This window comes from Mugil cephalus, chromosome 17, assembly GCF_022458985.1.
Source record: "Mugil cephalus isolate CIBA_MC_2020 chromosome 17, CIBA_Mcephalus_1.1, whole genome shotgun sequence".
Lineage (NCBI taxonomy): Eukaryota > Metazoa > Chordata > Actinopteri > Mugiliformes > Mugilidae > Mugil > Mugil cephalus.
This window is the reverse complement of record NC_061786.1, coordinates 20,271,527-20,299,162: the sequence shown is the minus strand read 5'-3', so window position 1 is coordinate 20,299,162 and position 27,636 is coordinate 20,271,527. Positions and strand designations below refer to the sequence as shown.

The following is a 27,636-nucleotide window of genomic DNA, read 5'->3' as shown; positions in this document are numbered from 1 at the left end:
TTAATTCATATTGTCTCTTTACATAACCCAGAGTCTGAATCCCCTCCAGAGAAAAGGCCCATGTGGCAGGAAACAGCTCCCTTTTAAGGGCAGCACATATGGGGGAACTCATCTGCTAAGGGGCTGCTGAGACAACTGAGGGATGGTTTAAGGTCACCTTAGACAGACATTACCATAAGCACATCAGACAGACAGTGGAAAACATTAGAAACATTCCTATTATAACTCTTGAAACTCAATCATCAACTGACAAGCCTCCACTTATACAGTCTCATTGTTCTGTCTCTGCAAGAAAAACACAGAAAAGGTGTTGTTCTCTGGCTCCTGATATCTGTTTCTTATGCAGAACAGTTATTTCTACAAGACTGGCCCCAACCTAGAAAAACAAAAGCCTCTCTCACAGGATTCCAAGAGCAAATCGCATATTTAGAGAGTGACTCCTTCTTTTCCTTAAATGCCATCTTGCATTTCAGCATTATTGAGTTTGCAGGACTTTGACAGTGAAGCGAATAAAGCTCGTGGCAGAACGACATCAGTTCAACACATAATCTGGACGAACACAGTCTGTTTGAGCATGAAGTAATTTACTTCATTCATTAATTAGACTCTTATTTAGGGGTTAGTATGTTACAGCAGGGAATCTTTAGGGTCAAGTTAACTGCAGATTGCTCTACATGCTCTACACTTTATCCAGTTTTTTAAAAGTTTTTTATCCTTCAGGTTCCAAAACCAACAAGCCTGCACCACGAGCCATAAAACAATTACCCTGAGGACTAAAAAGAACGTGGGCACATAGGATATGGACCCCACAGAGGTCGACATCGTGGAGTCATCTGTAAAAAGATTTGAAATATTTGCATGCAGGCAAAGTTCAGTTGTTCAAAAGTCTTAACTGAATCGCCTTTTTTTTTTTCCTTTTTCTCTTTCCTCAGCTGGAATTTTGGAAGGGAGGGAGTGAAGGAGGGACTGAGGAGGGGGGATGTGGATGGAGGTCTGGCTCTGTCATCTCCACATTTTTTTTCCCCCCACTCTGCAGCGGCGGCAAACAAAGAGCAAGATGGAAAAGTCATTGTGCACGCTGGCCGCCGTGCTTTATCTGGGAGTGTTTTCGCACGGAACCGGAGCTCTGATAAACGATGCAGCGACGGAGAGCCCCTCGCTGTCCAACCTCACGACAGCTGCAACCGTGAACTGGACCGGGGCTGTCACTGTGGAGGGGCTGAGCAGAGCGACCCCAACGACAACTACAGAGACAAAGTTACTCAGCAAAGGCAAAAAGCCGGACAGCACAGAGGTCAGCAAGGACGTAAAAAACAAAAAAGAAGAAGAAGAAAAGGATGATGATGATGATGATGATGATGATGATAAAACACAACTGGGTAGGACATTTTTAACATCTGCCTTGTAGACTTATATTTGCATGAGACCAACTTTAAACCCTGAACCCGCGAATTAATGATGCCTTCAGGGACACTCTGATTCTGCTCTTTTCATTTGTCAGTCATCTTCACACGTTAATGTTCTTAGTAAACTGGATATTTGCGAAAAAAAATTATTTTCTTGGCCTTTAAATGCCAGAAAAATGCCCCAAATCAAAAAACCTATTCAGTTCTCTTAAGAAAACCAGCAAGTATCAGTTTTAACTGCTGGAAATGGTGGAAATTTGGAGTTTTTCTAATAATTAAGAGCTGTTTGCAGACAGTTTACTTCAGTCGTATATCGAATTCACATATGTTCATGTGCAAACTCACACAATATCCACAAAATACTCAAATATGTTTGATTTCAGATGGAACCGGTGGTACAGTCTTTGACTAATTGGCTCCAGCAAGCAACTGATTTTGCAAGAAAATTGTTGAAATGTGTGGTAGCTTTCCCATTTTTACCATGGCTGTAGTTTGTTTTCTTGTACCAATGGACAAAAATTTACTGTAATTTACTACTAGTGACGGATTAGTTCTTCCCTTTTTTGCCAGTAACAACTTTCTCTTTTTTCTTTTTGTTTTCAAAGAGTTTTGGTGAACATATTATTCATGTGAAAAGTGAAAAAAACAAAGTTGTTTTGACCTGCCAGTGTGAGCTGTTTTTGTGATTGATGGGAATGTTACCGGCTGTTCCCAAAGCCATAAAATGCCTCGCAGCCGAAGTTGTGAGCGTTTCGGCCTTCTGCCTTCGTCTCGAATTACATTTCACTTATCTTCAGCTTCCTCCAGTCCCTGATACAAGCAGAAGGGGAGGAGATGGAGGAAGAGGAGGAGGTGAGGGCCTCCAAACTTCCACTGAACTGACCCAGGATGATTAGGGATATTCCACTTAACAATCACCGAGACCTCGTTTTACATCTGTTATGTGTTTGCTTACTCAGAGAAACCAGAACCAGAGTGTTTAGCCCCAGAGTGGCTCCTGAGAATGATCAGCATGTGCAGGCGCAAATACTTTATCTCCTTTTTGTTTTGCCTCCAGACTGTCCGCCCCTCGGCCTCGAGTCCCTGCGGGTTGACGACAGCCAGATTCAAGCCTCTTCCTACCAGCGATCGGGTCTGGGCCCACACAGAGGGAGGCTGAACATCCAGGTCCGTTCTGGGGTGAACTGCCTCTCTTAGAGTTTCAGAGATCTTAGACCGGTACATTTATGTGATATTATATAGCAGTAGGGACAAATCCATACTATTAATGTCTCACAACCAAACTTTAGAGGGTGAGGAAACAACTTGCTGGAGTTTAAGGTTGACCAGGGTGACTAAGAGTCTTCACCGACAACATGATTAACCCTCTGGAGTCCAGGGTGTAATTGGTGTTTCATCTTAACAATGATTCACGTTGTTGCCTTGTTTGGTTTCATGCTTTTCAGCACAACCTCATCTGCGTCATTTTACAATAATTTTTTTTCATTTTGACAAACTGTATCAACACACTGGACCTAAAACCAAACTAAAACCACAAAATCTAAGTAGGAAAAAGTTAGATTTTTCTCTATAAAAACCACGAACATGTTTAATGAACCATTTTTAGAGCTTAGAATGTAAATCTAAACTGTAAATTTCAAAAGCTAATGTAACAAACTTAGCAAACTACTTACAACCATTTACAAAATTATCAGGTGTAACGATAAGTAATAATTTAAAAAGTCCCAAATCTCTAGCGTTTTGCTTTTCACCGTTTGCACCAACATGACGGCGATATTCAGGAAAAAGTGCGCCATAAATAATTTAGAATTAGTTTAGTTTCACTTGGCCTATCAACACGATTTAAAAACTGGTATATAGTGTGAAGTTGAAACGAAGATTCAGTGACGATGCGTGTTGCTGCTACGTCGTCTTAAACTGGTCATGTTATTTGGACGCACCGGCGCGTACGTAGACTCCACAGGTTTAATACCAACATAATCATAAATATAAACCTTAGTAGGATTACCCTTATCTTATCCCTTTCATTTAGCTTTCTTGTAAGAAACCCATAGGACACTCAGCATTTTCGCTGAACATGAATAACTTCAATGTCTTACTAAAATAAGTGACATCTTGAAGGATCTATCTGACCCATATAAGATCAATTCATTCATAGAGTTAATTTACAAATTCAGTTGATCTTTTAAAGTTGTCCCAAATACTAACATGAATCTTTATTCTGTCTTATCAGATTCTTATCAGTCATTTTGTTGTGATGTAATGTCCAAGGTGCTCAGATGACGTGTAGGACTATGTCCATTATCACATGAAGCCTGCATTAAACATTTGATCTTTGCTGGAGCACAGTCCGCTCCCAAAGGTGCAGTTCCAGAACAAGTTTTCAGGCTGGCTCCAAAAGCGACTATCGTGTAGAAGGAAAAACACTCACTGCCAAACTTCTGTTTGAACACTGGATGTGGACAGGGGAATAATGAGTATTATTTTTTACAATATTTCTCTTGAAAACCCAAATTTCTACGTCATGCGTTTCCCAGATGAAAAGTTGTGCAATCACAAATTCAGCGAGTTGTCAGCATATTTCACAATAAAACACAAATTGCAAAGTTTCAACCTCAAACTGGCGCAGAGGGAACAATCGAGAGATCACAAACACAGCAGGGTTCAACATCTGTGGACCACGAATGTCTGTACAAGATCTAGTGACGATTTATACAGTAACTGTTGAGATACTGAGTCTAAAACGAGTCTATTAAAGCATGAAAAGGGCTTATTGATTAGGCCTTAATCTCTTAAATAACTGAATATTTAAAGATGCACAACTTCAGAATACTAATTTGTTCTTATTTATTGTAATAATAAATATAGTTTGTTTCTGTTTATAATTTCATGTAAATCACCCACACTCGTTATTTGTTCCCTTGTTAAGCCTGTAAAGTTACCACCGTAATAAAATCTATTTAATGTTCTCTTAAGAGCACTTTCATCCAGTTTTTCTAAGAGGGACGCCTCTTGGAAATAAGTTAAATAATCTGGTGAAAGCAGAGCCAGAAGTGTTTATTATCGCAGCCATCCACCGTCCGCCTCCCTCATTCTGCTGCAGTCTGAAAGCAATTATTTTACAATTAGGTCGACATCAAACTCTTATGCAACGCTTGACATGGAGTCGGGAGCTTTTTCAGTCTGTTTAAACTCGTGGAAAATGTTTGTTTTCTTTAGTCTGGCATTGAGGATGGAGATCTGTATGACGGCGCGTGGTGTGCAGAGTACAAGGACCAGAACCAGTGGCTCGAGGTGGACGCCATCCACCCCACCCTGTTCACCGGGGTCATCCTGCAGGGCCGCAACTCCATCTGGAGGTCAGGTAGTATCAGAATTAAAAACAGATAATGGAAACCCACGTTATTAAAAAGCATACATGCATGTTTACTTATTAATTACCCTTCTCCGTTACAGTTGGGACTGGGTCGAAACCTACAAAGTTCAGCTAAGTAATGACTCTGTAAACTGGCAACCCTGCATGAACGGGACAGAAGAAGCGGTAGGAACCACTTCCTGTATTCTGTGATTGAAGGAACATAACTGATGCAGCTGGAAAACAGATTTTCAAGCATTAGTGCCAAAGAAAAAAAATATGTAGAGCAAAACGAAAAGTCACAGTTGTGCAGAGAAACAGGGCCCAAAAAAATGACGTATAGCAAGAGACTGAAATCTGTGTCTGGCATTAGCTGATTCTGCTACTAATAGAAACCTTTTCCATGTTCTAGTTGCCAAGCAGTGGTTCTACTATGACAAATTTGATTAATGCAATATGTAAAAAAATTAATTTAATACAAACTTGAATCAACCTTGGGGCTTTTTTGTTTGCCACCATGGTTCATATTTTGGAAAATCTAATGTCTTTCTCTGGAACTTGAGGGTAAATGCACGAAAAGTTTCCACAGTTTCATTTTGTCACTCTAGGTTTTTTCTGTTTTTAATCTTATATCTTGTTGAAAGCTCAGCAACAAAGCGATAACATCTGGAATTTTTCTTAGCAGCTTGTGTGAATTTTTGTCCACATCCAAAGGCTTGTCGATGGCAATGTGAGGTTTTATGTGAGCTAAATGCTAATATGCTAACATTTACCATGTATTCAAGTCAAGAACCTTTTTTTTTCACAACAGACATTTTGAAGCATTGGCAAAGTTTTGTTTAATACTTTGTGTGAGAGTCAAAATGTCTTAAAGATTCTATATTAGCATGCTAACATTTGCTAACTGGCATTAAACACAAAGTTTTAACTAAGTGAGGTTTAACTGATGATAACATCCAAAAGAGAATATGAATATTTGGGCCAAAATTCAGTGCATCAAATAGCTGGAGCAGCAACCTAGCATTAGCATGCTAAGTTGCTGTCAAGTGGCAACGTTAAGCACAATATTTTGAAATGTTGGTGGGAAAAAAAAGAGTTTACTTAAAACATCTTGAAAGCCAGTCCAAGAAATTACTGATGAGAGTAACATGTTAATGCTAATGTCTGCGCTGTGACCATTGCTAACATGCTAGAATTGGCTAATTACCTTTAGATACATGTTTGACTGAACATTGCGAAGATTGAGGGATCAAATTTCATGGTAATTTATTAAATATTTGATGAAACATTTGACTTAAAACCTCAAACATCAACTTCATTGTGAAAGGGGAAAACATGAGGTAATCCTGGAAACCATTAGGACACAGTCTGTTTAGCACGAATCGCTCAGCGCAAAGTCTTATTCTCATCTCTGAGCTAAATCAATGTGACGTCTACACTGAATTGTGCAGATCTTTGAGGGGAATCAGGGTCCAGAGATCCCGGTTCTCGGACTCCTTCCTGTTCCCACCGTGGCCCGTTTCATCCGCATCAACCCCCAGACCTGGTACTTCAACGGGACCATCTGCCTCAGGGCTGAGATACTCGGCTGTCGCGTCGACGGTAAAGGCAGAAACGTTAACGTATTCGCTGAGTGTTTTAGTTTGTGGTGCGTCAACATATTAAGTTCATGTGTTGTCTCCTCGCAGATCCGTCCGATATTTACGCCTCGGAGCGAGTACCAGGATCAAAGGACAATCTGGATTTCAGACACCACAACTACAAAGAGATGAGGAAGGTTAGAGTGCAACGCACGATGAGTAACTTTGCTTCCCGTAAAGGCTTTTTACTCCCACTTTTAACAGCTCAGGGCTCAGACTTAACTCTTTAAAGGCTTTCGACTCAGTTTGTCTTTTTTTCTTTTAACCCCGCAGCTCATGAAGTCTGTGACTGAGGAGTGTCCAGACATCACCCGCATCTACACCATAGGGAAGAGCTACACGGGCCTCAAACTCTACGTCATGGAGATCTCCGATAACCCCGGCAAACATGAACTCGGTAAAATGCTGCTGAGGCTCGAGACCTTGAATTCAGATGTTTCTAGACCAGAGTTCATCGCGTTTCTCGAGTTACCCTGAAGTTTGGCTGCTCGGAGGCCCAGTCAACATCCTCCAGTGTTTATACAGCCTGGGGTTCTTCAGGCAGCACCACACAGGGAGGCAGGGGTGTCATGTCGAGGAGGCCTCCCTGTTATATAAATAAACTGACATCCATTTGATTTCTTGGTAAAATTGTCTTTAGGCGCAGACTTGAAACTGAGCTTAGTTCTGTCTGTGTGTCTGCCAAAAAAGAGTGAATAAATTACCGCCTTGCTTTAGAAAAATGATATAAACACATTTTTTAATCACTTCACTCCCCAGAAGAGATGCTGGATTTTTTTTTTTTTTTTTCTTTTTTATGCGTCAACAGCTGATATTAATTTCAGTGGTTTTCGTCTTAGAGCCCATCGGTGCCAAGTCTGGGAGGAAGAGGGGAGGACAAGGCACACATTCGAGCTACAATAAATCCTTAGATACCAAGATCAGGTCTTGGGTCTTTGGGAGTCTGTGTTTTTAAGGAATAACTTCAAGTCAAGTCAAATGTGACCTGAAAATCTTAAGCTGACCCGGTCATATTTTATCGTTTCCAGTTTAAAATGAGTCTCTGGGTGTGTGTTTTCTGTAAGTGACTCTGTGTATTTCCCTCTGCGCCAGGCGAGCCAGAGTTTCGCTACGTGGCCGGGATGCACGGGAACGAGGCTCTTGGCCGAGAGCTGGTCCTGAACCTCATGCAGTACATGTGCAGGGAATACAAACGGGGCAACCAGCGTATCGTACGGCTGGTCACAGAGACAAGAATCCACCTCCTGCCCTCCATGAACCCCGACGGATATGAACAAGCTTATGAGAAGGTGGGGCCACGCTTTAATGAGGGCATTTTATTAAATAAGATAAGTTAAGATAATTGAATTTATCCACTGTTTGTTTTTTGTTTTTTTATTCCAACTATCTGCTCAGGGCTCAGAGCTGGCCGGCTGGGCTGAAGGGCGTTACAGCTTCGAAGGAATCGATCTAAATCACAACTTTCCTGATCTGAACAACATCATGTGGGACGCCCAGGAGAAAGCAGGAGAAACAGCCAAGGTCTCCAACCACTACATCCCCATCCCAGAGTACTACACTAAAGAAGACGCCTTTGTAAGGACATGCTGCATTTTTTTTTTATGCATTTATAAAATCCTTTACTTTGGCTCCATCTGGTGGTTTTGTTAAGAACAACAGTTCGGATAAATATCCAGAATAAGAACGAGGATTTATGAAGCAAATATTAGCTGTTAACGTGGATCCAACTCTGCTGCTCTCGTATAGATCGCACCGAAAAGCCGTTTAAGTCCGTGCAATGCGGGACAGCTTGAGAAAAAAAAGGGGGAGGATTGTGTTTCCACTTCAGCTGCATGCAAGCCTCAGATCAGGAAATAACTCCAGAGCCAGCAGTTTTCCTGGAAGCCTGATTATTGTCTGGTAACAGATTATTTGTTCAGGGCAAAAATCACGAAAACATGAAACTCTGCCTGAGGATATAAAAAGATCAGCAGTATTCATTTTATGCGACTTTTTCCTTCGAGGTTTCAACAAGCGGATATTATCGGAGCTTAAAAGCTAGAAATGCACAAAAAGCACGACATTTTATTTATGAAAGCATGAGGGAAGGAGAAGAGGAAGTAGCATATAAAGAGGATCTAAACAAGAGTAAGTGATACAAGGTGATGCATGGAGCACTGATAATGGATAAAAGGAAAAGATAGAGAACACATTTTAAACATTAATACGGTTATACGGTACAGTTTTCTCATGCATATTGCAATAACTTTTTTTTTCATGACCATTTGGAGCGAAGAGGTAGGACCGAAATACAAGACATGCACATAAGGACGCCAAAAGATTTTGTTTTTGTCAGATTTTGCCCACAATTTCCAGGTGGACAAAGTCTGCCCCAGTCTGTCCTGGTCGGGCACAATCACGGGTAGTTTGGCACAAAACTCTGCAAGTGTGTGAGAGGAACAGACTGGACCTCAGCCACAGTCAAGCATGTTTGAATCGTTTGAGCCGAATCTGGACAAAGTCAGGTAGTGTGAAGTGATTACAGTCTGTAATCCCTCATCAGGTGCAGATTGTTCAGCGAGCGAGCCGCAGTCGTACAGAAATCAGCTGAAGCAGGAGTGTTGGTGTGTGCTGGTAGTCTTTTCAAAATCTGGAGAGGGTGTGAAAGTTGTGTAGTTCATCCACCAATTTAAGAAAAGCGAATGAATAAAGTGACTATATATATACTATATACACTAACGAGGCACGGGGGAGACCACTGAGGGAGAAACCTATAAAATTATCAAAGGAAACACAGACACGAAACAACAAGGATGAAACTTTTAAAATAGAAACAGGAAGCGCAAGGAAAACTAAAGAGGTTGACAAAGTCAATAACATGACAGGAAAGGTGGGAGTAAACTACCTAACTATAGGTAAAGTAAATGGTTTTCTGTAACGTGTACCTTTTAATTGCTCCTTTTTTTCGTATGATTAATAATACAGCCTTAATATATTGGTACCCTAGCACACAGAGGTCTGATAGATACTCACTACAGGCATCACTGTAAGATACAGCAACACCACACAAGCAGAAAGAAAAGCTCTCCGAAGAGTCAATACGACTGCAGAGAAGCACTGGGCGCAGCGCTGCAGAAAACGAGCAGTTAAAATGACGAAGGACACTTCCCACCCTGCTCACAAACAATCAACATGGCAACACCGAGCCTTCACACGAATCATCACACGTTTCCACAACAGTTTTCTCCCAACCACAGTTTGACTCATGGCGAACACTAAATAAATATGGCTATGATGCCAGACCACTGACATCATAGCCACTCGGCACTTTAATGACATCTACTGACATATTTAAACAAAATATATACATGTTTTTTATATAATCTACCGATGTTAGACTGTTTTATTTATTGATTTTTTTCCCCTCTTGTTTTCTGTGCCGACCAACTACCTTAGATTAGGGACCCGCAAACTGATGGAGAGATTAACCTACCATATGTGTTCTATATTAGACTCGGCCTAACGCTATTTAGAAATATACATTATTATTAGCATTTTGCATTCAAATAATGCACAGGTTCAACATGTACAACAGCAGGGTGGCCATACAACTGCTGTAAACATGAACATACTGTCAGGCCGACCTCAAAGCAGGACTCAGATGCAGAGGGGTGGCGGCAAAGGAGACTTTATTTCACAGAATAAACGAGAAGAGGGTACTCGAACAGAGTGAAAATAAAAGTGCTATGAAATCAGCTCCTGATGTGGCTATGAAACCTTATCAAAAGTAAAATTACTCCAAAGGAGGAAAACAAAGATACTCACAGCTATGAAACTTACCAAACAAAAGGTGCTGCAAACGGGAGGAACTATACTGACTAACAAACTAACCTGACTTAACGGGAAGGAAAAATAAAACCCTGACAAACAAAAGGTGGGAGGAAGCAAAACCTGGTAAGAATAACTAAGAAATGAAGGAAGAACTCCAAAAACGGGAGGAAAAGCAAGAAGGACTAAACACAAAAACACTCCAGAGGGAGGAAACAACAAACAGCAAAATCTAAACAGAAACCTAACCTCTAGAAATAAGCTAGGAAGTTACTACAAAAAAAATCACTCTTTCGAGGAAGCTTTAGGCAGCAAGGCAAGAGAGACTGTGGCATGGATCGTAGGCACAGGTAGAAACCACAAAAATGACAAACACACTGACACAAGACAAGGGAAACGCAGACTATTTAAACACATGGAGGGAAGGGAGCACCAGGTGGACACAATCAGGAATCAGAGAAGACAATCAGACTGGTGACACATGAGGAAGGGCAAGTCACCTGAAACGAGAGGAGAGTTACTTTCCAAAATAAAGCAGGAAATGACGAGACAAACACACCAAAATAAGACATGACTACACTCTATGTGTGAGGTGTGTGACACATAGACCAATGCCTTAGATAACTTCTTTTAAAATTTTTAACCTATTTTTTAGAGTGACTCCTGGAGAAATCTGCACAAAAAATCATATCATACCCATTTTGTCTGTGCACAAAATGGCAAATAAAGTTCTTGAATCTTGATTAATGGCCGATCCTTCCACCTTGTCTCCAGGTTGCACCGGAGACCCGTGCAGTGATCAGCTGGATGCAGGACATCCCCTTCGTGCTCAGCGCCAACCTCCACGGAGGAGAGCTGGTCGTCACGTACCCCTTCGACTGCACCCGCGACTGGGCCCCGCAGGAAGACACCCCCACGGCGGACAACGCCTTCTTCCGCTGGCTGGCCTCCGTCTACGCGTCCACCAACCTGGTCATGGCCAACCCGGACAGGCGCATCTGCCACTACGAGGACTTCCAGGCCCACAACAACATCATCAACGGCGGGGCCTGGCACACCGTCCCCGGCAGTGAGTCACCTACAGAGCTGAGACATCTGAGAGCCATCAGCCAAAAAAAAAAAAAAAAAATGCAGTGTGGTGCTTTGAGGAGGATTTTTGTCAGTTAATGCCGGAAAATAAAACGTGATTTCAGGACATATGCTTTAGTTTAATGTGGGCGCATCAAAGCTTCAATTTAGTTTAGCTCACAAAATCCCATAGTAACTTCAGTACTCAAACCCCTCAATAATAACTTATGCAGTATTTTCTATAGTATATACATAATAGTATTATCTATTAATGATTAAGTTAAATAGTTTAAACCATAGCTTAAACTAATTCTAAAAACTTTGCACTTAAATCCTTCTTTGTTGCATTATTTTGTCAAATATTTGTTTATAATAACTAAAACCATAACTTTGACTATATGCCAGATCTTTAAAAAATAAAGTTACAAAGCGCTTTACATTATGACAAAACATTCAATATACTCATTTTTTAAATATTTTTTGTGCATGTGCAGGACTCAGCTGCAAAAAAATGGGCTTAACTTCTTGCTTAAATTAATTGCTTCATTTATAATTAGTCTGCGTGTGTGTTTTCTGCAGGTATGAATGACTTCAGCTACCTGCACACCAACTGCTTCGAGGTGACCGTGGAGCTTTCCTGTGATAAGTTTCCTCACGTCAGCGAGCTGCCCATCGAGTGGGAGAACAACAAGGAGTCTCTGCTGGTTTACATGGAGCAGGTCGGTCTGCGTTCACGGTCTCCGGGTGTACAAAGAAAATGGAGAAAGTAATCGACTGACGGCATGATGTTTGCTCTTCACTCAGGTTCACAGAGGGATTAAAGGTGTAATCAGGGACAAAATCACCAAACAAGGAATAGCAGATGCTATTGTCAAGGTGGAGGACCACGAACATGACATCAGATCAGGTCAGTGATGAATTAAAATATTCCTGTTTTATTTAAACTTTTTTTGCACATTTCCACATGGTTGTTTGGTTAATGGTTGTAAATTCATTTCATTTCACAGCATTTTTTTCTTTTCACTTATTCTATAAACCTTGTAAATACTGTGTATATAGACCCCTTCATCGCCTACATCACTGTGGTGTCACAACGTTAGCTGGAGGCAAAACAGAGGGAAGCTTGAGGTGAACATTGTCACTGTAAACCATGAAAATGTCTTCCTGCTGTAGTTTTACCAGCTGTACCTTTCATAGACAACTTTGGTTTTACTTTTGACATTAAAAAAATGGAGACAATCAACAACAAGGAGCACACTTCATATCAAATAAGAATAATATGTAATAGATCATCAGTTTCAGCGTCTTATTACATATTAACGGTAATGCTAACTGCTAGCTAATGCAACGTATTCCAGGGGTGTCCAAGCTGAAGTTGCTTTGGTACTTACCCTCCACAGTGGTTCCATTTACTTCTGGTAATATCTTTGTAGGAGATCTTTGCTTCACGTGATAAAGACAGACCAGACTTCCATCCACGTAGGGGTCGGTGAATATAGTCCCATCAGTCAGAGTCATCTTTTTAAAATAACACTCACAGTCTCGGGGAGTGAGTGTATTAGTATATTTTCTAAAATATGCATTTTCCTCATCCATTCTTACCGAAACAGTCTTAATGTATATGCTAACCGCCGTTTACAAGCTATAGTATTTGAGATGTTTTGCCTCCAGCTTAGCCCCGCCCCTAAAAAAATGTCACATTGTTTACAAACTGCCACTATGTTGTTGTTTTTTTTCCCAGTTTGGCATGAATAAAACATCTATCTATCTATCTATCTATAGCTGCTGATGGGGACTACTGGCGGCTCATGAACCCGGGTGAGTACAAGGTGGAGGTTTGGGCCGAGGGTTACTTCCCATCCGTGCGCCGCTGCCACGTCGGCATGGAGCCGCATCCCACCATCTGTGACTTCACCCTCACCAAGACGCCCATCCAGAGGCTGAAGGAGATCCGGGCCAAAGGAGGGAAGATCCCTCGGGACCTGCAGCTGCGTCTTCGTGCCCTGAGGCTTCGCAAGCTACGTGCCAGCACCAAGGCCATAAACCGACGCAGGGAGAGTCAGCAGATGCAGAGGAGGAGAGCTCGGTCCGCCGGAGCCTGGACAGTATGAGAGTGGATGCGACGAGGGGCTGAAGAGGCCTTAGAGATGATTTGGATTATAGGTTGAAGAAGTTATGTCCAATCTGATAAAAATGCCTTCTGGACAAAAGTGAAATGTTTCTACTATTAAAGGATCAATTCACTTAATTAACGCAAACATACTTGGATATTTTGAGAATGTGGCACGGTGTTTGAGTGTACTGACCCTTTAAAGCAGATTATCGAACAACAAAAAAACAAAGGACAACATGTCAACAGAAGACGTTTTTAAACCAACTTCTAATCCAGATGTTATAAAAGAAAAAACTTCACAAACAACTTCTATAAATGGTGAATTCACTTTCCCTGTCAGCTGGCCTGATATGTCACATCCTTTTTTTTTTCTAATGTTGTGTTTGTTTGTTTGACTGAAGTCCAACAATTATGACTAAAGCCCTAATAAATATTTGTGCTGTCTAGTGTTATCAAGTGTCTTAGTCTGAACGTAAGGTTAAGAAAAATAAAGAACAAAAGTCTAAAGCTAAAGAAAAACACGAAACAGCAGTGGTTGACCTTATCTTAGTGTGCGAGCATAATGCGCTAATCACAGAGCAAAGCTAACAAAAACTGCCAACATGGCGACACCCTGAGCCACCACACTGAGCTTCAAAATGGTTCAACTTAAGGACAACATCACAAGGTTCATCACAATGAGTTCATCCATAATGGAAGAATAAATAAACCTGTGTACTTATGCCAAACCATACGTCTACCACTGATGGGACGACTACTTTCTGCTCCAGGACAAAAGTGAAACCAAAACATTGTGGAAATGGTGGCTGCCATCTTGCACTAGTGACATATTTGGCCCAAATTTTAGCAAGCACCCCTTGGACTAAACATATCAGCCGCTGAAGTCTGGATTAATGTAAGCAGTTACTAGTCACTCATCATTTTAGAGATTAAAAATGATTAGCTGCTATTGGCTAGTGTCGTTTATTTTCATTTTTATGAACTCATTGAGGGGCTGATTTGCATAACTTTTAACAAAATACACAAATTTAAAAAACAAACATTAAAAAAACTACTCAAAGTCAGTAGTGCAAAAGAAGCTAACCTTTTATTTCTTTGATAATAAGTACCATTTCAGAATCACTGATTACTTGGGTTTGAAACAACTGAGCGAGCAACATGTCTGTTGCATGATAAACGATATTGGGGGCATCCATTTAATCCAGAACAGAATAAAGGTTATAACCCAGAACAAGAGCAAAAAACAAAAAAATAAAAGCAAAAATAAAGTCCATATACCTGAAGTGAAAACGGAAGATGAGACACTTCCCTCCGAAGAGATTGTGTGTGTGAAATAAAAGCATCTGCGAATATACATCGTCCTTTACAGTATAGTTCACACAAGAAATCTCTATTTTAAATGTCTGTAAATGTACTAGTTAAATTATTCCACAATTTCAGAAAAATACAGAAATTAGGTCCATGAATTGACTGAGTTGAAAGTGAAAGAGAGCCCATTTGTGTCAAAATGAAAAGCACATTTTGAATTGAGGTACAAAGTTTCCCTTTTACTGACAGGAGCAGGCTGTGAGTTGAAAAAAAAAAACAAAAACTTATCATTTACATCTGTCTTACAACAACTTTTTACTTCAAATACTCAATTTTTAATTATCTAAATTTAAAAAAAAAAATCTGGCACCAAGTTTAATGAGCAAAGACGTTGCAGCTAGCAGTCAGTTAGCATTAGCTTAGCATAAATTCAGCTAGCGACAAGAAATAGCTCTAAAATGCCCAATGCAGAAATTAAACAAGATATACAAGTTAATGTGTGATGTTTCTGTAACAAACAAAGCCAGAAAAGGTCAGTATTAATGCTAAGCTAACTGGTTGCTCTTCTTACATTAGACCATTCACTATAGGGGGCACTGTAGTCCCATAAAGTGAGAGACCTTTTTTTAAATAACAAATAATGTACATGTCACAATTTCTTTTGAAACTTCTTGTGAAAAACAAAACAAAAAAAACAGACTTGGAAAAAAGCAAAATATTTTAAAGAGGTGTGTGATTTGACTTATATGTATGTATTTAATAAACAATATAAAACTGTTTTTAACTACGTTCATTGGGCAATTTGTAGCCACTAAACAAAGTCAAGAAGAACTCCACCCTGTGTTTATGCTAAGCTAACCAGTTTCTGGTTTTATATTTTTTGATCTTAATGGGCTTGTTCCTTGGCTGTTACATTTTATAACCAACTATTATTAAAGTAGGTGAGACAAAGGCCAAGTATTGGATAATATTGCTTACAATAATGAGAAAAAAATATCAGTTTGACTCAAGATTTTAGTTTTAAAGAACTCTAGCGCCCCCTTTGGTGGCCCGAAATATAGGCTATAGTCTAACATCTGTCTGGGTTTAATTATTATTATAATTATTTTTGAATTCCTTAACTTAAAATTGATCTGATTAATACTGATTAATTTGTGGACCAATTTTTTATTTACTCCTCATAAGTCAAAATCTTGCTGAGGTCTTGAAATATTGGTATAAGACAACAGAAAAGAGCTGAACAGAAACAAAGATGTTAAAGTAGTGGTAAGATTTTGTGGAAACACCACAACAGTAGTTTATAGTCATATAGTCATAACTCAGTAAAATAGTTCCAAAATGAATTGATATTGAATCAAATCGATTCAGGAAATCAGTAGCGATCATTAAGACAAGAGAGAAGTCTCATCTAACGCTGCACCAGAAAAGTTTAATAAGCAGGTTTCTGAAAATGTCAAACAGTTCCATTAAAAATGTAATTTTATCCACATGTAAAGAACTTTTTTTTTATTCTTTTTTTTTTTTTTTTTTTTTTTTTTTAAACCAGCTCACTTTTTTAGTTCTCAGCTCACACTTCACTACAGACAAGCAAAACATATTTTGGCATCTGATAGCTCGACACAGAGCCCCGCATAAATAAAAAAAGGAGAATCTTCATAAGGCTGTTATGCATAGTAGTACACACTTATGTCTATCTTTTTTTTGTTAACCTAACAGCACATTATTATCTACTCTGCAGTCAGTCAGTATGTATGTATGTATGTATGCATGTATGAGTGAAGCCGGTTTACATTTAAGGTGTAACAGTCAGGCGTATGTTTACAGCAGCTATACTACACTGGATGCTAGCTATCCATTTGCTCCTTAGAGAGAAGAAAAAGAAAACAACCTTTGTGACGACACTGGAGGTGAGAAACTAGATGTGATAGGATCGAATTGTAATAAAGGTAAATAGGAGGGAAAAAATCATCAAATGTTTCATCCTGGAAAAAAGTGAAGAAGCCATTTAAAAGAGTAAAGCTGGCAATATTCTGAATTTTACTAAGTGTCAAGTAAACACATTGAAAACAACAACAACAACAAAAAAGGCGCTCCCAAAGCTTGAGATGTATCGTTACTCTGTGCGGGTTTTTACGTCGCGTCATCAACCCGGAAGTCGCCATGTTGGAGGCACTCGGCAACGTAAACAGAGCGCACGGACTGAAGTAGATGGTGGAAAACTGTGAATTATTGCCGTGTTTTAAGCTGCACCAATCGGGCAAAAGGTGAAAAATATTTGGAATTGGAATCGACTGCCAAATGTTATTAAAAAATCAGAGAGAACCGCCAACATGGCGACTTCCGGATTGATGACGCGCTGATGACACGCCGCGACGTAGGTGGTCATCAGCGCTTCAAATGTTTTTTAATCTGCTGCTAAAAGTAGTTTCTGGCAAATATTTCATCCTTTTTATTTAATTATTAAGTGGTTTTATTTATTAATTTATCAGTTTAAATTTGCAGCACCGACAGACTGCTGTGAAAAAACAAAAAGACAAAAAAACAAATACAAAAATGCCAGCCTTTAGGAGGGAGAAACAAGTAGTTTCAAATCTTATTTGTACAAAAACAAAGCAACAACAACAACAAAAAAAACAGTGGGGTTTCATCCACAGGCTAAAGATAAAAACACAGAAAGCGAGAGGTGATTCAAACGTGACTAAAGTGGCCTCAAATTATACACAGTGCTACGAGTAGTAGTGCCAGCATTAACACACCAATAAAACCTGCTAAAAAAAAAAAAAAAAAAAAAATGATTAAGCACCGTGAAGAAACAGGCAGGCAAAGAGGGGAAGGCGGCTGATGATGGATGAGGTACTAGAAGTGTAGGGTCGGTGGGTGCGGTGGGGGGGGGGTTATAGTTCAGATTGTATGAGCAGAGAAGCAGCACCTGTGGAAAAAGGCATGAGCGGAGCAGCAGAGAGCGACACAATGCGCAGCGGAGGAACCGAATCGAAGACGTTCGGCAGCCTGCTCGTCCTGAATTCATCGGACTGTTGACGGTTTGCATCCTTAGTGTTTATTTTTGTCCTGAGACAGCAACATCTGGACGTGCTGAGTCTCACAAAAAAAAAAAGAAAGAAAGAAAGGAGTGTTCTACTGCTATAGAGACCAAAATGAATCTTTAGTATGAAAAGAAGAGCCGGAGGCGAACTGCAGAGTTAATTTAGACGCCTTGATGTCTTGATTTGAGGAGCTTTAACGTTTCGAATCCCCTCCTCTCAGTCTGGAGTTTCGCTCTTTCCTTGTTGAGCTGCGTTAATGTCTTTTTTTTTTTTTTTTTGCACCTTTACTTGATGTTCAGGGTCAAAGAGGCAGCGACCCAGTCACACGGCCACGGCTGAAGTCTTCTCCGTCCTTTCTGTTTCCGAGTGTCCGCTTCACCGCTGCAGACCTGGGTCTAGAACAAATACTTTCCACGCTAATGATCAGTGAATGTGTTTTGATTTGATGTGTAAATCTGAACTGAAGACGCCATATCACTCTGTAGATAAATACAAAGCAAATATCTGCATATATTAGAAGACAAGGAGTCACAAATTATGTGTGTGAACTTTTTAGTGTGTAAATTCAATAATTGCTAAATGCTTCTTTCATGTGTTTAGACTCAGTACCCAGGTCTGCAGCGCGTCACTACTCGACGGGACCGGACGCTAGAACTTGGGCTGGTAGAGGGCCACGCGTCCGCTGAGGCAGCCCGAGGCCAGCTGGCAGTGCGTCGGGGAGAACTTGGTGGTGAGCACCACGTCGCTGTGCGAGTAGATGGAGCGGATCTCCCGGAGGCAGCTGGTCTGGACGGGCAGGCAGTCGGCCAGCTCGCCGCAGCTCTCGTCGAAGGCCAGGAGGCGCACGCCGTAGCCGTAGGGCGAGCAGATGAGGCGGCCGTCCGGGCTGAAGCACAGCTCCTTGATGTAGCCCCGGCCCACGTTGGCCTCCTCGATGTAGTGGGTGAGGCGCAGGGAGCAGCGGGGGGAGACGAGCGGGCGGGTCGGCGCCCCCTCCTGGAACTCGTACACGCACGTCCACTGCGAGAGAGAGACAGGAAGGGAGGGGGTCAGTGTAATGTCAGGTGGTTAAAGTATTTAGAGAGACACTAGAAACCACAGAGACAACAACAGGCAGCGGTGAGAGGCTCTTAACTTGACTCATAGTCAGTCAACACGACCACACTTACAAATACAAACTATAAATACACATATACAGCACTGTGCCAAAGGTTTAAGCAGGTGTGATGCTGTAAAATGCTGTAGGTCTTCAACAATTTACCGACACGACCACCCTACTGTTGCACGCTTGAAATTAAAAAAAAAAAAGAATATTTGGACCTGTCTATTATTTAACAGCTTAATATTGAATGCAAAATGATAATAATAATGTATATTTATAAATAGCACTAGGCCGAGTTTAATATAGATCACATATAGTAAGTAGGGGTAGGGAGAGGCTCTGAATGCTGTAAACTAAGAATGCTTTCAAAAATGAAAGTTTTAATACTTTGTTATCATCATTTAACAAACTGAATGAAAAGAAGAAGAAAAACAAATATAAATCAAAACCACCCTTTGCCTTCAAGACAGCATCATGTTCTTCTACTTGCACACAGTCTTTGAAGGAACTCGGCCGGTAGGTTGTTCCAAACATCTTGGAGAACTAACCACAGGTAGGATTCCTCAAATCCTTCTGTCTCTTCATGTAATCAGAGACTCAATGATGTTGAGATCAGGTCTCTGTGGGGGCTCATGCCACCACACCTCTTCTTTTTGTTTGAGGTCTTTGTCCTGCTGCAGAATAAATTTGGGGCCAATCATCCACCTCCCTGATGGTATTACATGATGAATAAGTATCTGCCTGTTTTTCTCAGCACTGAGGACCATTAATCGTGACCAAATCCCCAACTCCATTTGCAGAAACATGCAAGGAGCCTCCTCCATGCTTCACTGTTGCCTGCAGACGCTCATTACTGTAGCTCTCTCCGGCCCTTCGGTGAACAAGCTGCCTTCTGCTACAGACAAATATTTTCAAATTCAGTTCAAAGCACCTGCTGCCATATTTCTGACTCCAGTTCCTATGTTTTCATTGCATTGTTGAGTCTCTTGGCCTTGTTTCCATGTCGGAAGGATGGATTCTTGGCTGCAACTCTTCCATGAAGACCACCTCTGGTCAGACAGTGGATGGGTGTACCTGGGTCTCACTGGTTTCTGACCGTTCTGAGCTGATGGCTCTGCTGGACATCTTCTGATTTCAAATGGAAATAAGCTTTGATGCGTTTCCTTGGCCGACCACTGCATCTACAATCCTACCAAACCCCTGACTTTGTTCAAGGATTGATGCTGGTTTGAAGGCAAAGGGTAGCAACACCAAATATTGATGTGACGTAGAATTTTCTTTTGTTCATTCACTTTGCATTTTGTAAAACATTTGCACAGTCCTGTATATTTAACACACTTATAAAAGATAGAATTTTTGTTAATTGGCTCCTGAATAATTGTAATTTAGACAATACCAAGTGGCTGGAATAGCTTTTATGTTCAATTAAATAACAGGAGAACTGTGGGATATACACAGTACACTGGTCTTTGAAGCGCACAAAATGTTGTTATAGTTTCTATGACTTTACATAACCTCTTGAAGCCTCATTATTCTTATTACACAGCTGCAATTTCTCTCCACGGCCGCTCATATATTGTTAAAATTAACGGGTGAATCATCGAGCGGCTGTCTGCGTTTTTTTGTTCCCTCTCCTTAAAGGTCGAAAGCCCTTTGAATTCGGCCCAATTATCCTCTGATTCATTCGATCTGTGCTCCAGTCTCCCACAGATCAGGTCTCGCTTTTTGGAAAATTAATGTACGCGGGTCGGGTTCAGGTCCGCGGGTCCGCTCCAGATCCAGACAAACACCAGAGTTAATGAGAGTCAGAAACCATAACACAGACGGCCCTGTCTAGAAAAATTAAATTAAGGCAAAAGTTGATACATTTTTGCATCAGATCTCATGTGAACTACTGGGTGTCGTACTTTAGTTTTCGCTTCATTACTCACCCACACAATGAAAACTGTCACAGCTGCTTCTGAATGTGGGATTAGATTTCTAAAGTTTTAATTTCTTGTGACAACTACCCAATGTTAAAGTAATTTACCATCCACTGAAGAGATACACCAACCAGCCACAACATTATGACCACTGACAGAAGACTAGTATAACATTAACTATCAGTGATGCCAGTACTTAGTAACACGTTACTCTAATCTGACCACTTTTTTCCCGTAAGTTACTCATCTAAGTTACTGTGTGTTACTATTTATAGTACACAAGTACAAACAACAATGGAGGGAGGAGAGAAATGTGCAATGCATCCACTGGAGTAGTGGTTACCAGCACAGCTCGGAGGCCCAAGGGTCAGATTTAAAGTCTCTCAGTCAAGACTTTGGAGCAAAACCACCAATTTGGGGAGAGTTGAAGAAGATGGTTGAGCAGCATGTTTTTTAAATAAATCGTGTTTCATTTCATCTTCTACTACGCGGGGTTTGCTGGAGTCTATCCCAGCTGTCACTGGGTAGACAAATAACCATTCCCACTCACACCTAGGGTCAATTTAGGGTCTTCAATTAGCCTAACAAGGAGGTGGGAGGAAACCAGAGCACCCAGAGAGGCATTTTAATTAGTTTTTTGGGGGGTGTGGGGGATCTGAATGCAACTAATAAAGTGAACGGTTCAATAAACACAAATGAAGTGTCTTAGAAACAGCCTTGAGACGACTGAATGCCTCTAACCTCCTGGTCGTCCATGTTGCTGGAGCAGCGGATGAGCGTGGCCCAGCCTTTCGGGTGGAGCTGCAGGGAGGTGATGCAGTTACCTCTGTCCCTCTCCCCAGGGATCTCTGGAGTCAACACCTCCAGGCTGTTCCTGGGAGAAAGGCCTGTGAGGGAAAAGAGCTTGTGTTCATTTAGTTTATTGATCGCTGATCATTCAGTTTGTCTACCACGGTTGTTTCTCACCTTCTCTGTGAGGGTGGATCTTGCTGGAGTCGTTTCCCTGGCGAGGGGTGCTGGCCGACCTGGACGCTGACGTGCCTCCGTCTGCAGAAAAGAAATAAAACGGTTAATTTTCCAATAATAAAAGGAATCAATAACGATTAATAACAAACGGAATAGCGAATAACCAATGCGTTGGTTCCGACCTGAGCTGAGGGGCGTCCGTCGAGCTCGCAGCATGCGGTAGCTGCCCACCTCGAGGGACTGGGTGAGGTCCAGGTCGTGGAGGATGAGCAGGTACCCTGAGGAAGTGGAGATGAGCATCTTGGAGCAGTCGGGCGTCAGACGCATCCTCATCAGGTAGCGAGTGTGGAAGAACTTCTTGTGCGGGCAGCCGTCCTCCGTAAACCTGCAGAGGAAGAACAACGTCCGAGGTTTGTGAGTGATGAAATCCCAACGTCCTCAAACGTGTACTTAATTTGCATGTCATATCAAACTAGAAAAGTTAATAAGCATTTAAGTGTATTGTCCCGTCTCTACCAGTACATGGCAGAAAAAAAGTGTCCTCACATGGGGACGCAGGGTCTCAGGAGGTTAAGCAGTTGAATTTTAGATAAGGTTTGAACTATAGCCACAAAATGGTGTGTAAAAGTCAGTAATAGACAGTGACATATCCACCAGATAAGGGTAATTTTTACAATATGTACATAATGATGTAAATAATGTACATAAAGTGCAACTTAGTGCATGAAATGTTGTCAGTGTCTTTAAGACTGATGGTCTGTTTGATATGTTAAATGAGTATAAGTTAAATATAAAGAGAAAATGGTAAATGTTCACACATTTAAGCCTCAAAACCTTCTAGTCTATTACTTTTGCCTATATTAAATGATTCTATAATTAATGTATTTGGGGGGTTTGGACCATTTATCGCACCCTATACCTAATTAGATAATGTCTCCTTGGTCTCTGAGGACACGTGACAGGCAATTTCCATATTGTCCGAGCTTTTAGAGGCAGACACTTTACCTGATTGACAACTAAATTGATTAAATGCTCTTCCTGCAATCCTAACAAGGTAAAGGACTAATCAATTTTTATCACACCATAAAGTTATCCAATCCACACTTCCTCCCACTCCTTTTCAGACATGTACAGTATGGAATATTTTTTTATTTTGTGTCCACTGTGTCCATTCCTGTATGATTATTGTATTGTTTGAACGTGCAGACCACGAACCTGTTAGTGTCCCACGTGATGACGTTGCCGTCGAAGCCAGACGTGACGAGGAGTCGGGTGTTGGTGTCGTACTCGATGTTCTTCACCCAGCTGGCGTGGCCGTGCAGCGAGCACACCTTTGAGTTCAGCTTACGGAGGTCCCACAACGCAATTGTAGTGTCGTCAGAGCAGGTGGCAAACAAACGATTGTCCAAAAACCTACAGCAGGTTGCAAAAAAAAAAAAAAAGCGGACAGGAATTTAGAAAGCGTGATCATGTTGTATTCTTCTCTTCCAGTTTAAAAACTTCTAAAAGTGATATCAGTAACTACGGGTGGGTAATGGCAACGACTTCACGATATGATGCATATCACGATACGTGAGTCACGATACGATCCAATTATTGTGATATCATGACACTGCGATATATTGCAATATTCTGCATAATTCAAAGACGAAATCATTTTCCCAGTTATGCTTTTATTTTACAAGGTTTCAGTCCTACAGATCATTGTATGTCCAAAAACAATAGCTGAACTAAAAGGTAAATGGACTTGTTAGGAGGGTTTCTGGAATATATTTCCAGTTAACCAAGTCTTGAATGAGGAACAAGGAAACACTTTCAAGAAACCAAACACATCCACTTTCATCTCGTTTAGTCGGATAGTTAAGATGCATTTTGAACGTAACGTCCCACATTCATGAACCGTATTAAAGAGGTTTAACAACAGTGTTTCACCACTTTGAGCCTTGATTTAAGACGAGAGAAAAATTAACAACCTTATGTTGTTGACGCAGTCCTCGTGGGCCTCCGTCAGGGTTTTGATGTGTCGTGACGAGATGGGATCGAAGAGCAGGACCTCGGTCTGCTCGCAGGCCACGGTCAGTACAGACCTGAACACAAACCAGACGCAAATCAGACACTTTCATGCAGCTAAAAAATCAAATGCAAGTACTGAATTTTGTTCACATTTAGACTATGATCCAAAATGGCTGGGGAAAAAAAATGAGAATAAGATTAAAACTAAAACTGGGGCATGTGATAAGACAAATTTAGACTCTGTGAATGGGAAAGTTCAGATTAATTATTATCAAAAGGAGCATTTCTGTGCAGGATGAGACGCTTTATTTAAGTGTATGCTAAAATACTTTAGCCAAATGTTTTATTAACTGTATATTACTTGCACATTATTCTCATTTTACTTCATTCCTACGTCTGTATCTTGTTCACATATGTCTTTCTTACGTTGTGACCACTCGGATGAAATAACTTCCCTGCGGGGATCAATAAAGCGAACTTAAATCTCGAAGGAGCCGGTGTTACGTCCTGACAAACGTGACCCAGACTGGCCGCGACTTGACCTGGTTTGGCTGCAGGATTTCCTTCCTAGTACAGCTGCTGTCTGCTCATATAAGCTTAAACATTGAGTTTGATAATGAGCTCAGATTACTGCCAGTGCCTTCTGCAACACCACGTTTTAGAAAACTCCAATGCATGAATGTGAGGCGATGTGTTTGGATGGTGAGAAGTTCTTAACCCTCCTATTATCTTTGGAGTCAATTTAGAATAGAATAATTTATTCATCCCTTGGGGGGTCCGGTAGCTTGTACACAAACATAGTCAGACATCATCAGCAGTGCAGATGGAAGACTAGTTTTATATATATATATATATAAGACTGTATTACTGTGCAAAAGAGCGGTGTCTGAGTAGTCGTGGTTACAAACTATGTACAGTTAATCGGGCAATTTTCCATATTTACAAGGGAACATTTAAAGTGGCATTGTACAGTTTTCCCGCATTCAATATTTAATGTCTCTGAATATATGATTAACATCCTTTTTTTTGCTTTATATTAACGGTGACACTGGCCCCCGGCACGATTATATGTTATTATTCTTAATAATAGTTGTGATGATAGTTTTCATAATAGATGTTATGTACAGAGAACAAGAATATGCACTTATAAATTATATAAAGCCACTTAAACACATCTCTTTCTGTCTTTTTTTGGGCGGTCTGGATATTTCTCCATCATCGTTTAACAGGGATACTGGACAGGTACAGAAGCTGGAAGACTGTGAGTGTGAATTGCACAACTCATGCTACTTTGTACATATTTCCCTGCACAAATTCATGCTGCTTTTATTTACATTTCCACTTTGTTTCATTTGTCTTTACTCTTATCTATATTATCTTTATTCATGGGAAGTAATCCGATGCTTCTTCTGTGTGGTTGCAAAATAAATATCCTGGAATCTTTGTATATATAGGGCGGAGGGGGGGAAGCTTGTTTATATTTAAAGAGATATTTAACAAACATAAAGTTGCAGACACTTAAACTTGGGAGCTTTAAAATTGCCGGAGTCGCATTGACCCCAAGGATAAAAAAAAAAAAAAAAGTGTTGGTAAATTTGAAGGTAATAGGCGGGTTAAAGGTGAATTTAGTGGTTTAATTCAAGGTTAAATGGCAGACTTTACCCGTCCGGGGAGTACTCCAGGTTGAACACCGCTCCGTGGGTCTTGGTGCTCAGGTTCACAGACTCAGCAGCCGGATTCATGGAGCAGTATAAACTGGTCATTGTCCTGAAATTGTCCCTGGCTGGGTCCACAAACACCCCGCGTCTTATAGTCCTGCTCTGCAGCCATGAGAACAGACTTTCAGCCTTGGATGTCTCGGAGCCGAAAACCTGCGGAACGTCGCCTTTTTTGCAGCGGGGCTCGCCCTCCCTTAACCCCGGGGAGCTGGCGCTGCGCTGCGCCTGCTCCTCGCCGCTGCCCGGCGTCAGAGGAGAGACCCCCCGGACGATGCGGTCCTCCTCGTCCGAGTCGTCGATGTCGGGGTCCGGGTCGTCCTCTTTGTCGGAGATGCTGCCGCTGTGGGGCCTGTCCTGAGACTCGTCGGCGTCCTCGCTGTCGCTCTGGTGCTCCGAGCTCATTGTAGCTTCTCCAGCGCGGTCGTCGGTGGGTTCAGCGGAGAAAAAAGTACACGGACTCCGGCCACCTTACCGAGCGTCAACACGCGCCGTCCTCCTCCCCCCGTTAATCTGCCATGGTGGAGGGATTTCAGCTGCACGGGTTACGGTAGACAAAATAAAAATGTGTTGCCAGATTTGGCAGCGCCTTAACGCCGCCGGTCAAACCTCACACGGTTAGCTAAAATGCTACCGGGAGACTTCAGATTAGACTTCAAAATAAAATCACGTCATTCATTTAATGAACAAACTAAGCCCTTTAAATGTAATAACACACAATAAAAGTATAATTAACAGCAGTATAATTGTCCATCTCATAATTTATCCTCCTTTCATATATCATAGCGCGTATAAAATACAACTTGTTATCAATGCAGACTTTAAGCTGAAGCTTCCGGCCGGATGTTTCCTGTCATTTTTCAGCTAGCTTTACGTTTTCTCTTCACCAAAACAAATGCAAAACAAAAAAGAATATGACGAAGTTCCGCTTCCTCGTTCTGCTGCTGCGTTAGTAGGTTGGTTGCTGCCATCTGCTGGATAAATCCGGAAAACAAAAGAGTTTTAATGCATCTATATCCTGTATCACAGCATCGCATCCAGGTGTTAAACATACCAAAACTTGGAAATTGCGTAAAATTGCAGATTTTCAATGGAAACAACTGCTATCCCCAATTTATAAACACTGAGACTCAGGACTAAACAGCAGAAAGCAATGAGCCCAAATTGCACTTTATTCTTCTAAAGAAATTTCATTTTTTTTTTCTGAAGGATAGTTTATTAAATATAAATATCCCCCTAATTTACTTGTTAGTCTTTGCACTAAAACGAATGGGAAAAAATCTGGAGTTGTCTTTTCTTACACCCCTGATCTATATAAAGTCACTTTCCTCTTTATTAGGTACTCAGGTACATATTATACTTCTTTTCTGGGTTAAATTCCAAAACTTTCGCAAAAACTTTTAATTCGCAAGTCTACTGACTAAATATATCAGTCAGTGCACTTATTAAATCACTTTCATGAAAAGTCAAACTTCTTGGTGCAGTTTTCGGAGCTAGAATACTCGCTTGCACTAGATTTGAAGTTTGGGATGAAATAATGATACATTTTTTAAGGTGAAGCACATGTAACAATCTCAGAAATCTTCATTTTACAAGGTAAAGCTTCATGATAAGGTGTTAGAATGTGCACAGTTAATGTTGCTTGTTTGATGGATGTTCCTAGTCGTGTTTTGCTTGGGGTCCACATTACGTTTTAAAGTTTTTTTTTATTATTATTTTTTTAATGATTTAACTGTTCGGTGATATAAACTGTACTGCCTGTGAATGAAGTTATCAGATCAAACAAACTGCTGCCAGTTTGAACAGATTTAGATCAGATTACAATATTGTTCAGAGGAACTCCACAGCGCTTATATCAGATAACAATCAAAGGTGGCTTGGGAGTTAAGTTTTTTTATTATTATTATTTTGGCACCGGCACAAAGTCATGACAGACATCCATGACCGTATATTCAAATGAGAGTTGACATGCCAGGACAGTGGATCGGAGGCAGGGAGACAGCTGCTGCTGATGTTGTACAAACAGGACGCTGCCTGGAGGCGCTTTTACGCAAATGTGAGACAAATTACAGTGTGTGTGATGGTGGCCTTTGTGTTTGCATAACTCCGTGCCCAGCGTTGTGTATGTGAGTGCGCAAGAGCAGCCAGTCGTGCGCATTTTTCATATAGCCCATATA

At 41.0% G+C, this 27,636-nt stretch overlaps 2 protein-coding genes across 3 annotated transcripts; one reads left to right on the top strand and one right to left on the bottom strand.

Annotated features, from left to right (window-relative positions):
- Window positions 1-981: 981 nt before the first annotated feature.
- cpxm1a (carboxypeptidase X (M14 family), member 1a) lies at window positions 982-13,841 on the top strand. 2 transcript variants are annotated; one of them, XM_047611332.1, is made up of 14 exons: window positions 982-1,379; window positions 2,464-2,573; window positions 4,626-4,765; window positions 4,863-4,947; window positions 6,213-6,363; window positions 6,450-6,538; window positions 6,675-6,798; window positions 7,494-7,690; window positions 7,797-7,976; window positions 10,983-11,277; window positions 11,856-11,995; window positions 12,081-12,183; window positions 13,059-13,428; window positions 13,493-13,841. In XM_047611332.1, the coding sequence occupies exons 1-13, from the start codon at window positions 986-988 to the stop codon at window positions 13,385-13,387; spliced, it is 2,337 nt and encodes a 778-aa protein (XP_047467288.1). In that variant the 5' UTR covers window positions 982-985; the 3' UTR covers window positions 13,388-13,428; window positions 13,493-13,841. The 2 variants fall into 2 exon arrangements, with proteins under 2 accessions (XP_047467288.1, XP_047467287.1); XM_047611331.1 differs by having other exon boundaries at window positions 13,059-13,841.
- A 616-nt stretch (window positions 13,842-14,457) lies between these two features.
- On the bottom strand, window positions 14,458-26,098 carry wdr32 (WD repeat domain 32). The gene is made up of 7 exons (XM_047611333.1): window positions 25,407-26,098; window positions 23,705-23,818; window positions 22,947-23,144; window positions 21,914-22,116; window positions 21,732-21,812; window positions 21,507-21,652; window positions 14,458-18,761 (listed from the first exon to the last, which is right to left on the bottom strand). The coding sequence occupies exons 1-7, from the start codon at window positions 25,862-25,864 to the stop codon at window positions 18,390-18,392; spliced, it is 1,572 nt and encodes a 523-aa protein (XP_047467289.1). The 5' UTR covers window positions 25,865-26,098; the 3' UTR covers window positions 14,458-18,389.
- Window positions 26,099-27,636: the final 1,538 nt, after the last annotated feature.